Below are 13,154 nucleotides of genomic sequence, written 5' to 3' on the forward strand. Positions count from 1 at the left end.
CAGTAAATCAAGTTTTTATTAAGCTTTAAATCCTGTTGAAGAACAAACATGAAGTGTAAGACTGTAAGATAAAATAAAGTATTTTTACTTCAGGTGTCCTTGGGGAAATGTGACTAGGTGATAGTGATAGTATAGGTGGAAAAACTTAAAAGAACTGAAAAAACAAAACAAAACAAAAACAAAACCAAAAACCAGATGTTTGAGTTCTATATAATTTTCATCTTATAGGTCTTTTGTATGAGGCTTTTTGTTAGGTGACTTTAGGCTAGGACCAGGTCTGTACAAAACTAACATAGTATAATCGGTGTTTATTTAAGAAAAATAGGTGTTAAGTGCTTTTGATATAATGTTAGGAAAGGATTGCTACAGTAGAAATTGTCTTTGAAATGCTCTAGAAGAGTGCTTATTAATAAAGGGAACACAGTATATTCACTTGTGGAACTTGAAAGAAGTACGCATGTCCAGGCTGTATGCCCAGAAACTCTGACTGATCAGACATGTAGTTGAACCTATACACATGATTTTTTAAAAAAATAAAGCTCTGTGAGGGATTATAATGAAAATTCCCAGTAATATTCCCCATACAGAGAAATACCAACTTAATAATGAATCAAATAATATAGAGGAACTAGTTTTGTTTGTAAGTTTGGAAAATTTCTGATTTCTGTATTCCTTTTTAGGATAGTTTTGGGGGTGCTAGTGAAGTAGATTCTTGAGAAAAGGCACTTAGACAACTCTGTGGTATATCACTGAGGTAGAAGAATACCACTACTTATTGATATGTAATGTTAAAGGGTTTCATTTCTATATAACTGAGGCAAATTCATTCAGCACTCAGCAGATGAACTAAAGTACTACTTTCTTCTTCTATACCAATGATTTCATTTAGTGTCCACTGAAGATATGGTAATCTGTTCCAAAATGAGAAGAAAACTTTATTGGACTTGCTAAGAAATGTACACTCTACCCAGAGCTTTGTATATTGGAATTGAAGGTCAGTTTAAGGAATTTTCAGGAGTAATGTGGACTCTTCAATGAAATTTAATCTACCTAGTAAAATGCAAGCTCACCATATTATCAAAAAAAGTAAAAATGTTATCAAATTTAATTATTTATCATCTTTTGCTTTGGGGTTTTTTGTTTGTTTTTTAGCATCATATTATTATTTTTTCCTTTCTAGAGATTAAGAAGCCACCAGTGGCCCCTAAGCCAAAGTTTGTGGTAGCAAATAATAAGCCAGCTGCACCTCCTGTTGCACCCAAACCCGATATTGTGATTTCTAGTGTTCCACCGTCAACAAAGAAAACCAAACCAGCAATAGCCCCGAAACCAAAAGTTCTGAAGGGCTCACCTGTTAGAGACATCGGGCAGTCAGCATCAAGGAAAATCATTGTAAACCTGGAAGAGCACAAACAGGAATTACCTGAAAATGCCGACAACTCTGACTGTAAAAATGTAGGGCATCAGAGCAGTAATTATATTTTACCAATGTGTTCCTGCAGTTCTCAGTGTGTCCATAAACTTGGGAATAGAGAGAATTTGTGTGTAAAGCAACTTGTTTTAGAGACCCTGGAAACGCATGAAAACTTAGAATATAGTAAAATTGAGGAGTCCTCTTCAGCCGTAAAAACAAGGAGTAAATGTGATTCTAATGTTGAGAATGTCAAGAGCCAGAGTGAAGTCATTTTAAAGGCAAACATCCTAGAAGAGAAGCTCAAAGATGTTTTAACACAACGAACATCACCTTTTATTTCCCTACCGAAGCACAGATCCACAGACAGCCCAGAAATTAATGATGGCTATAATTCCAACAGACAATTCAGAATTGAGTTTGCAGATTTGTCACCTTCCCTGCCCAGGTTTGAAAAAGTTCCTGATCATCATCACCATTGCCACCTACAGCTTCCTAGTGATGAAACTTATCAGCCTAGCAGTGATCAAAGCAGTACTTGCTTTCATTCATCTGGACAAGAAGCTCTGGAAAATGGTAAAAGGAGTACTTTTTTATCTTCAGATGGAGTTAGTAAGAAATCAGAAGTCAAAGACCTTGGTCCCTTAGAAATTCACTTAGTACCACATACCCCCAAATTTCCAACCCCCAAGCCCAGAAAGACACGGGCTGCTCGTCTGTTACGTCAAAAGTATGTAGATGTGCCTAGTGAAAGTACTGAAGAACCAGAGAATTTAGACAGTGACTCTTCTTGTCTTTTAGAAGCTGGTTTGAAAAACAATAAAATCAGTGTTCTTCATCATAATGTTTTGTGTAACCAGGAACAGGTGGACAAAGTGAAGCCAGGAAATAAAAGTGAATTGAATGTGGACTGCAGTGGTGACAGACAAAATTTAGTCAGTCCACAGAAAGCTGTGTGTCCTGAAACATCTTCCTTTGAAAAAATGGAAACAGATTCTAATTTAAGTTCTGACAGCAAGACAATAGATAGTTCTAGTATGTCACTTGCTATGGACAAAGGGACCAATTTTATAAGGTGCAGTACTTTATCTATGAGCCTGCCAAAGCAGCTCAAATTAACCTGCAATGAACATTTGCCTACTATCTGCAACGTGGGAGTGTCTGCCCCTCAAATACAAAAGGAATCTACAATAAAAGGTGAAAATGCCTCAAGGATTGTCCCCAAAAAACCTCAAAGACACAGCTTGCCTGCTGCAGGAGTGCTTAAAAAGGCTGCCTCAGAGGAGATTGTGGAGAAAAGTTCTTATCCCTCAAATGAAGAAAATAATTCAGAGAAAGGTCTAGAAAGAAATCACCTTCAGCATGTGTGTGCCCAAAACCTCAGTATGTCATCCTCCTCTGATATGCCTAAACGGGCTTCAGAAAAGCCAGTGTGGAAATTACCTCATCCTATTTTACCCTTTTCGGGGAACCCAGAATCCTTAAAGTCTGTCACTACATCATCAAATAGTGAGCTTTCAACCGCCATAACTAAGCCTCGAGCAAAATCATTATCTGCTATGGATGCGGAAAGGTGCACTAAGCCTTGCAAAGACACTCAGAAGAAAAACTCTTTAAAGAAGTTGCTGAACGTGAAACTGTCCATCTGCTTCATGAAAAGTGACTTCCAGAAATTTTGGTCCAAGAATAGCCAGCTTGGAGATGCAACTGCCGGCAGCCTCTCAGGTGGGGAGAGAAAAGGAATTGAAAGTGATTGGCATGGCATGTTGGTAGAAGAGAAGAGAAGTAAACCCATCAAGGCGTATTCTGCAGATAACTACAGCTTGGAATCTCAAAAGAAGAGGAAGAAGTCCCGGGGCCAGACCAGTGCAGCTAATGGACCACGAGCTGAGTCTTTGGATGACCAAATACTCTCCAGGGAGTCATTATCTCAGGCGCCTTGCAAATCTATCACAAGTGGCTGTGCCCCAGAGTATGAAAATGTACGCCATTATGAGGAAATACCAGAGTATGAGAACTTGCCATTTATAATGGCCATAGGGAAAACTCCTGAGTTAGAATGGCAGAATTCCAGAAGCATGGAGGACACTGATGCAAATGTGTATGAGGTAGAAGAGCCATATGAAGCTCCAGATGGCCAGTTGCAACTTGGACCCAGACATCAGCATTCCAGGTAACACTTAGGTGCCAGATGGACACTGTGCTTTTGCATTTATCACTGAAATTAACCTCCCAAGAACCCTGTGAGATGGGGGGAAATCACTTGGTGAGAGAGTGGTTTAGTTAAGCACATATTAAATTACTTCAAACTGCAGTGTTCTTTTATCATAGTCAGTATGGGTATTTTCAATGCAGGCTTGAAGTAGCTGATTTATTTTAGTAGCTGATTCAAAGAATTTGAACCAGTGGTAGTGTAGATAGTACAAAGGAGACCTAGAACAGCAAGGTTGCAGGCCTCCAAAGCACCAACATAGAAGGAATAGCAGGAATCTAGGGGAGGAAATTGGCCAGATCAGTGACGTTTATTTGTTAGGTGTAAGACATCTATGCAGTTTGGGGGTGCCTGGGTGGCTCAGTCAGTTGAGTGTCTGACTCGATCGCAGCTCAGGTCTTAATCTCTGTGTCATGAGTTTGAACTGCACACTGGGCTCTACACTGGGTGTGGAGCCTACTTAAAAAAAAAAAAAGAAAGGAAAGAAAAAGGAATTTGTGGAGTTTGAAATCCATGCATTTGCCTGTGGTGTCCTCGTCAGTTAAAACCTCGAAATTTACAAAATTTCCTACTCTGACGATTAGTTATTTTGCTTTTTGAAAACTAATTGCTGGCTTCATATGGATATAGGAAAAACACAGGAAATGGAAAGCTACTATCTTTTCTTTCTCACTTTTTAATATGTATTTACTACCTCTGGTATCCCTTCTCCAACTTTCTTATTGAAACCTTGACTGTCCTTGATGGTCCAGCTCAGCAACCATTGACTTCATGAAGCTTTTACAGACCTAGTAGGAAGTGTTTATTTCCTATTCTGATCTCCCCATTATGCTGTGGTATCTTTATAGGTTTTATCTCCATTTGTCTTATGGTATAGTTTATACAGTTTGATATTCTGTATTCAGTTTTAAGCTCCACCAAGAGTTTGAGTCCTATCTTTTTTTTAAAGACAATTTTATTTTAATATTCTTAGTTGAAAATGAGTCATATTTTTTATCCCGTATGGGGCCAAATGGGGTTTGGAGGGATGAGTAGGTGTTGGTTGGGTGAAAGAATGAATGAAAAAGAAGGAAAGTAAACACTGCAGAAGCTTTGTTCTCTCTCTGTAGTCTCAAAGAGGGCCTTCGTATTGCATTTAAAGTGTTGTGTGTATAACATAAAGCACATAGGCCCTTTTTGAAGTCTTCATGCTCTTAGGTCATTAAACTCAAAGTAACCTTTGAGTACTTACAGTGGGACTTTTGTAGAAATAGTGACATAGCAGAGGATCAGAAAATTATCAGGTGAATGGAATAAATAAAAATGTCAAGGAAAATTTTATAGTACCAAGTAAAATTGTTCCAATTTCTTTTAGCTTTCAAATGCTCTCCCAGCATGTTTCTTTACTCATCATCTGTGCCCTTCCTCCACTGAACCATAAAATACTTAGCTTCCTTGCCTGACTTTTCTCATAGCTGACTCCATTCTGCTTACAACTGTCTATTCTGAACATTAGTATTTAGGCAGAAGTCTTTTCCTTGGCATAAATATTTTGACAGAGAATTGAAGTTAAGTATCCAGTTTAAAAAAAAAAATGTGTGTTCTCATGCTTGTTCTTGTCTCCATGAGACAGTTTTGTTGGTATTGCCCTGTTTTAATATGTTTTTGTATATTATGTGGGTGTGTATGTGTCTGTGTGTATCTGGGTGAAAGAGGAATTAATTTGGCTTCTTTATGATATATGATTATCCTTAGCTAAGATGGAGTGTTTTTCTTGAAATTGGAGGTTTCGCCCTCCTATTGGCCTTCAGGCTTAAATCCCAAGGATTTGTCATTATTGCTAACACCAGCTGTAAACTTCTGGAATTTGTCCATTTTCTGGTATGTTTCTTCTGCTGTGAGGGCACTGCTGCTCTGGTGCTGCTGGGAAACCAGGTTGGAAGGGGTTAATGTACACAGCCAGCCAGTGCAGCTGGATAGCATTGGTAAGGAGGGTTCTTTCTCAAGGCCACAGGAAACTGAGGGCGGCTTTGGACAGGTTACAGGCTGTGAAGTAGGGCAGCCTGGTAGAGAGTGAGAGAGCTCTGCTTTTGAATTGGCTTTCCATGGAGATTTTTGTCTAGGCCTGGAGCAGGGAGCCAGGCTTGAGTGTCTTGAAGTGTGCCAGCTGAATCCAAAGCCTTCAGTTGTAGGGTCAGACTAACAGCTTTTCCTTGGAGGGTGTACCTTTTTAAAACATTGAATAGATGAAAGAAAGCAAAATCCGAGCCTTCATGAGGAGGATACCTGGACACCTTAAAACAAGGTAAATGAGAAGTGGGACCTGCATTTCAGATGAGCCGATTGGATCCAAATGGACCTCCTGTTTGGCAGTCTGGCTGTTAAAAATATTAAGACCTCTGCCTTGGAGTAATTGATTTAAAGTCCAACGCAGTAGAGGTCTAAAATGATAAGAAAAAACACAGATGAACCCTATTTAAGACTCATCTGCTGAAGTGAATAAAAAAGTGTCTTTAACAGTTTCTCAATCCTCAGGAAAGAGATTCTGGATCTTTCCTAGGGGACTGGTTTACGAGACTTAACTGGTTTTTCAGAGTCCACATACATAACCAACCAGATTCTGGATTAGTAAACAGACATTGCCAGCCCTGGGGTGGCTCATGGGGTCACGTTCTTTAGAGTACAGATGTTTCATGAGTCCAACAGCTTAATATTTGCTAATTCATAACATGTTTATAATTTATCAGGAAATAATTGTATGTAGTCCTCATACAAACAAGATTGTGTTCTAAAAGTTCATGATAATTTGGAACTTAGAGTGTATTGCCTGCCCAAAGATGGAGTTTTGGAAATGTTGGTAGAGGACCCAGGTTAGCATCTACATTATATTAACGATTACTATCCTGGCTTTCCCTTCCCCTTTCCTAGGTGAATTCTTCCTCCCAGTGCATGTTTGTGCTGGGGCAGGATCTTCGCCCAGCCATGGTGGGGTTGAGCACAGTGTCAGAGGAGCAAATCCCCTGGGTCTGAGATGGCAGTGTTTGTGGAAAGGGTGAGGTGACTAATGAAGAATGAGGAAATTGGGGGCTGGGTTTGCTTTGAGAAAGACTGGGAGTGATAAGGAGAAGGGAAGGCTGGGTGGTTGGGATTTAGTGTGCAGTGGATTTTCTTTCCCTCCTTCTTCCTTACTGTTCTATCCCTCTCTTTCCCTCCCCATTCTCCCCTGTGTGATTCTGCTGATTGAGTTTGTGACCTCCTTCAAGAATGAGTAGGAGAAAGCGGAGGAAGGGAGTTGATGGGGGTAACGAGTGGCTCTGGGAAGCCGTCCAGGAAGTTGATGGGGGTAAGGAGTGGCTCTGGGAAGCCCTCCAGCAGGGAAAGGTGAATAGCCAAATCTGAAAGAAGGTAAAAGAGAGTGAAGGGAATTCCTCTGGCCATAGAAACAGTTGCTTTACACGTTCTCAGATAGGTTGCCATTTGCTTACTGCTCGGGGTTCTCAAAAGCAGTTTTGTTGGGAGCAAGATTGTGAGTAACTCAAGCATTCTGGTACCATTTAAGTGTTGTTATGAGCTCTTTTTGCCGAAATGTTTCAAGCATGATTATCCTAAAATACCTAGCTGGCACCTCTCTCTCACTGGCACGCATGTTAATCAGTGCTCATTTACTATTATTATTTAAGAAGTTTGATTTTTGTAGGGAATTTAATAAATGTGAGCCTTTAATATTAAAGAGTTACAGACAAATCAGCAAAATAATAGTGTGCAAATAAGGGGATTTTCCTCTTGAAATTGTAGATTTTTAAATTCTCTAACCAAGAAGAACTTTCCTTGGAACCTTTCTAGGTTTTTCCTCTGTTGTTTTAGTTCTTTTTATAAGCGCTTCAAAGAAAATGAATGATTACTGGATTTTCCTCGGTAACTTGGCAAGCCTTCAGTTTATTTATTCCACAGTCTTGATCATGTGTAAAGCACTTTGCCTTCAGAGCTAAATGGGGGGCGGGGGGGTGGTGGCATTTCCCAGGAGCTTCTGTCCTGTGAGGCAGCAATTATAGGGCAACATGGTTCTGTTGATCCAAGCTCTGTCTGAGTTATACCTCAAGTAAGGTATTAAAGATAACCTCACAGATTTGGTAACACTTGACCCAAGGCTTATAAAACGGACATGATTGAATTTAGCATTTAGGAGGTCATTTTCTAACTTCACTGGTGCTCTGGGGGAGGTGGCTGCATTGCAGACTGAGGATTTCAAAGAGAGGAAATGGAATCAGCCAATGTGGATGGCCGTTTCTTGAAACTTTGCCCAGAAGTCCCCATCACTTGACGGGTTTCGATTTATCTTCAGGTTTTCCTAACGTACCAGGATTCAAAATAAATTTCAGAATAATTTCTTCTTAATTAATCAGTAGATTCTTGTTTCTTTGTTTTCTCTCCATTTTAAACACAAAACTGGGCTGAACAAACTGCCAAATTATAAATCCCCTAAAATCCTGTAATGACTTTTGTGTTGTAAATCATCAGACCCCATCTAGAAGATATCTCTCTTGGGTTGCATTTACCATCTGGTGGTGTTGTTGCATTTTACTATAATGATTAAAGTATAAATGAATAGCCCTACTAAGCATTTTCATCCTGTCATAGCACCGATATTATGCACAGTTAGAGGGTGAAGGTTAGGACTCCTATATCTCAAAAGAAACGCTTTCCTCTGAGTTATTTTCAGCACCAGCTCAGGAAATGTAGAAAATTTGCATGGCTCTTTATCTTTCTTGTGTTGGAATCATAACACACAATTTTGGCAAATCTGTTTGTTTACATACTTACCCTACATTTGGAACTGCAGCTCATTGCGTTAGATTTTACTTCTTGGCAATACGGCTTTTCTTTTTTCCCTTCCAAATTAATTATTAGCAATTAGTGAAACTGCTGCTCTATCACTCTGGTCTCATTTCTTGCCAAAACAGATAAGTGATATTTTATCAAATATATATGCTTTTATGTGGTAGAATGTGACTTTATACTTTTAGAAGTGTATTTTTAGTCAAGAGATAGAACAAATATCCTACATTGTGATTGTGGGTACACACACAAACACACATACACATCCTCTCTTCATAAAAATACATTATTTTGAGATAGCTGATATCTGCACATTTAGAAATGATTGGTTTTCCATTGCTGTTTTTATTGACTTTTTGAATAGTAAAAGTCTAGAATTTTTATAATTTAGCCAAGCATATTATGATTCTGCTTTTGTAAAATTACTGTCAGTTGTATCAGTGAGACAGAAATCGCTTTGCAAAATGAGCTTCTGACCGATTTCCTGGAAAAATGTTCTCAGTATGAACCTTTTGGGAAAGAGCACATGTAGGGAAGGGACAAGGAGGTCCTCATTCTTTTCCTAAGCATTTTTAATTCTTGTAAGGACCTGAGAGGTAAAGACAATCTGATAATCCATCAATCTGTATATAGATGAGCCTACTATTAATAGGATGTTTGGAACTCAAGGCATTTTTGCAGTAGAAGTAATTGTGAGTAAGTCTTGGGTTCCTAGCCAGCACACAAGAACTTACTTAGCTTCTAATATATGAAAAAAATGCGGTGATACTGACAATGCTAAAACAGAGCAATAAAATCAAGTTTTTATAACTTTTAAATGACGGTACCTTCAAGAAGGTAGAGGGGAGTGTGTTGAGGAAAATATTAAGAGGGAAGGAACAGGATGAAGAGGAGGAGAAGGTGAACTTTGGCTCACTATCCCTTCAGGTGGTTCAGGGGAATTCCAAATCTAGGCTCATATTATTATGTAGGGGGTAAGTATGTTTGTATTTCAAGCATTCATAACTAAAGCCTGTGCTTTGTATATTACTTTTGTAAGCTTTCTGTGTCCTTCCAGACGTTTCTTTTAAATGCATCATCTTTTCCTGGAATTGCATAGATTAATTTGGTATTTAGGGAAAATATTTTTTTAAAAAGTAGACATGTTTATATGAGCCTATTAATTTTAATACTTCTTTTGTAACTGTACTGCGAGCAAAGTATAACAAAATGTGCTAAGACTCAAAGAGCAGTTCCAGTTGTAACACATTTAGGTATGGGAAGCTCTAAAGAGATACTTACTGATCTTTTTATTAAATACTGAGTTTAAAAGTTAAGTTCAAGGGAGCCTGCTTCCCTCTCTCTCTCTCTGTCTGCCTCTCCGTCTACTTGTCATCTCTCTGTCAAATAAATAAATAAAATCTTAAAAAAAAATGTTAAGTTCAAGAACTGAACTGCCTAGTTTGTTCTGGGTGGTACAGAAAAACTTTGGATTCATTAGTGGATCTCTGAAAGAAAAAAAAAGTATTTGCAAGTATTGACGTCAGGCAGAGATCATCTGTCTTTGGAGTTAATAAAACTTGGGTTGACCAAATAGAGTATATAGGGGAGTAAAGCGTGATGATAGTATTTCCAGGGAGAACAGCTGTCTTCTGCAGTTTTCTTTTGGATTTCTCAGCCCATGTTTGCATGTATTATAGATCCATTTTGGTTCTGTGTAAGTGTGAACTGGAGTAAGGTTGTATTTGGTGTTATCATATCTTTTATTGAGAAGAAATTGAATCATGGTGATTGTGACTTCAGAAAAAATGGACAACTAAAATGCACCTGGATTAGTGGTCTGAGCCCTAATGTCTGAGGGCCTGTTTACCAGACTCTCTCATTTATCAAAGTATTTTGGTTTTTGCTTCAGGAAAGGTGAAATAATAAACACTGAACAAAGAAAGTTAGTTTCCCCTGAAAGTTTGGATAAAAATAAAAAGGAAAACAAACACGTTTAGCCTTTTTCTGTTTGAAATGATACAACTGCTTATTCTTTAGCTCCTGTGGATTCCATTGAAAACTTTATTTTACTTAGGTCTTATATTTTTTGAAGTTTCTTGGTAACATATTTATGGCAGTTGATATATTTTGGCATATGGTAGTATTACCTAAAACATTAGGAATTAAAGAATAAATTTGATTTTTAATAAATTTAAAATGGCTTGTTCTTTGTTTTCTTCATCTGAAGGACAATTCTGATTTGAACTGTTTGGCAATTATAATTTCAAGTCCAGGAAAGTTGGTAAAACATTTAAAGAGGAATAATTGGTAACTGTTTCTCCTGTCTTTCATTTGGTCTTTAGATGTATCCACAGTCACAAGTCAACAGAAATTTCAAATTTAAATGACTACCTGTTTCACTTCTTAAATTTTCTTTGCATGGTTCCACTGTTAGAGAAGCATGAGGGGAAAGCACAATTCCTCACTAGGGATCACTAACCCTGTTAGGTTGTGGGAAGGACTCAGGACAGGGGAGGGAGGAATGAATAATGAGATTGTTCATTGAGTCCAGATATAACTTACTTGGTGTCAAGTTTGGGTGAGGAAACTTAAATGGGGCCTTTTGGGTAGTTTGAGAAATTTGGAAAGTTAGGTATGCTTTTCAGCTGTTTTAGGTCAGTTGTAGTTATAAAATCAATAAATTTTAGAACTAAAGGAGTCATTACAAATCACCCAGTGCAGCCACCTCATTCACTGATGAAGCCAAGCCCACCAAGACTTGTTTACTTTCCCCACACCACAGAGATGGGAAATGGCAAAACCAAAGGCTCCAACCTGCTGCTTCAAAATACCACATTGTCCCTTCTGATCCTGTTGTGGAAACTTTGCAGAGAAAGTCAGCAAAGTTTAGGAAACTCAAGTGATCTTAGTTGTTGCAAAAAGGTTTAGGTTTGCCTGTGCCTTTTTCTCTTCCGTTGTAACAGATGAACAGGAAAGACAGCTGCATACAGCTTATGAATACAGGGTTATATGAGCATATGAACATAGGATTATATGGCTCCTGTTTTTAAGGTGATTTCAGAGAGATGAGGGTTCAGACTGAGAAACTTTTCAGCCATCGAGTATCTGATGCTACTAACATATGTTAACAGAACTTTCTTTCCTCCACTGACTGCTGATCAATCCAGTTCCCCGCTTCAATAAAGTTTATCAACCAGATAATATCAAAGATAGATGCTGTTAACATCACGTAGCACAGACTCTATGCTAAATGATAATAGCTACTATTTACTCAGTATTTCTGCTATTATGTCAGGCATCATGCTAGGAGCTCTTGTATGTGTTTATTTTAGTCCCTGCTATCCTAGGACGGAAAGTATCTTTTACAGATGAGGAAACTAAGACTTAGTGAGGTTAAGAAATTTGCCTAAGGGCGCAGACTCCAAAATGAGTATGGAACCAAGTGTTCTGATCCTGAGACATACTGATTTTAAATCAGAATGTGTTCATATTGTTCTGTGCTGTAAAGCATTGGTTTTGGATTTTTTTTTTTTTTTAATGTTTGATATTGGTAGAGGTCTGTGAATCTTCTACCCAGGGGACAAAATATTTCTGTCCCATTTGTTCACTGTCTAGAAGGAAAACCCAAGGTCATCTGCAGTGATAAGTATAGATATCACTGAACATTTTCAGAGGTCCCACATTTTTCATGCAAGAAAAGCTCCTTGATTGGAAAAGTTTTTATGGTTAGGAAATTGATGCTTCAGTGTTTGGAAACTAAACTAATCATGCCATCTTTGCATTTAATCAAGTTAGTGGTGGCTGTTATTCAAAGCAAATTAAAATGGTTTCTTTTATTTAGCACCATTTAATGGGGACATCAGTGACACAGAAAGGACTGTGCATGTCTCATATTTTCCCACTGATTTACATGAAAGTTACTTTTTAGCTGTTAACCACTATTTCTTTTTTCATTACCTGTCAAATACTAGACCTCTAAAGCACTGTAGTTTAATAGTCAGTTACTATTTGTGGATCCCCAAAGTAAACAATTTTGTAAGGCTGAAATACCTTTTCTGATAACATCCTATCCTTACCATCTTAATGAAAAAATAGATTTAAACGAATGGAAGGTTTTTCCCCCCAAAGAAGCAGGTGATTCACTAGTTGAATATTGGAAGAGGTAGGATTTCTGCAGTCTTGTGAATTATAAGAGGGCAAGACCTGGAAACTGGGCAAGGGAACACATTCAGTTGGGCTTGTACATTGAGAGAAATTCTTAGCTGAGCTCTGCCTGCATTGTTTCTGGGGCAACTGATCACTGATCCTGTCTACCAAAAGGCTTGCCGATTCCACCTCCAAGGTAACACTGATCACGATGCCTCTTTGTGACTTTTTAATTTGGCATCTGTAGTCATCCTACTTCAGCTCAATTGAATTTGGCTAGTCTTATTTCAAGCAAATAAAGGCAGAAAATCATATTGCAGAAAACATATTTAAATTCCTTCTGTGTACACCTGCTGGGTATTTTAACACCCTGCTTCATAAAATAATTGCAGTGATGATTACAGGCTTTTCTAAAGCAAACCTGATAAGACTTCTGCCTGGGTATTAAAGGTAGATACTTGTGTATGAAAGAACTCAAACTGTATTTCATTTGAAATATCCTATAATTCCGACTTCTAATGAATTTGTAGATTTTTTTCCTCTGAATCCAAATTAAAATCTATCCAGAAATAGCTACACAATGGACAT

General features: G+C 38.1%; 1 protein-coding gene across 4 annotated transcripts in view; it reads left to right on the plus strand.

Moving 5' to 3' along the window:
- The window catches only part of FGD6 (FYVE, RhoGEF and PH domain containing 6), a 115,044-nt gene that overhangs the window by 4,330 nt on the left and 97,560 nt on the right, over window positions 1-13,154 (plus strand). For all 4 annotated transcript variants that reach the window (XM_044228814.1, XM_044228816.1, XM_044228817.1 and 1 more), the window contains exon 2: window positions 1,181-3,584. In XM_044228814.1, coding sequence (XP_044084749.1) covers window positions 1,181-3,584 — 2,404 coding nt within the window. The remainder of the gene's footprint in view (window positions 1-1,180; window positions 3,585-13,154) is intronic.

Source organism: Neovison vison, chromosome 12 (assembly GCF_020171115.1).
Source record: "Neovison vison isolate M4711 chromosome 12, ASM_NN_V1, whole genome shotgun sequence".
NCBI lineage: Eukaryota > Metazoa > Chordata > Mammalia > Carnivora > Mustelidae > Neogale > Neogale vison.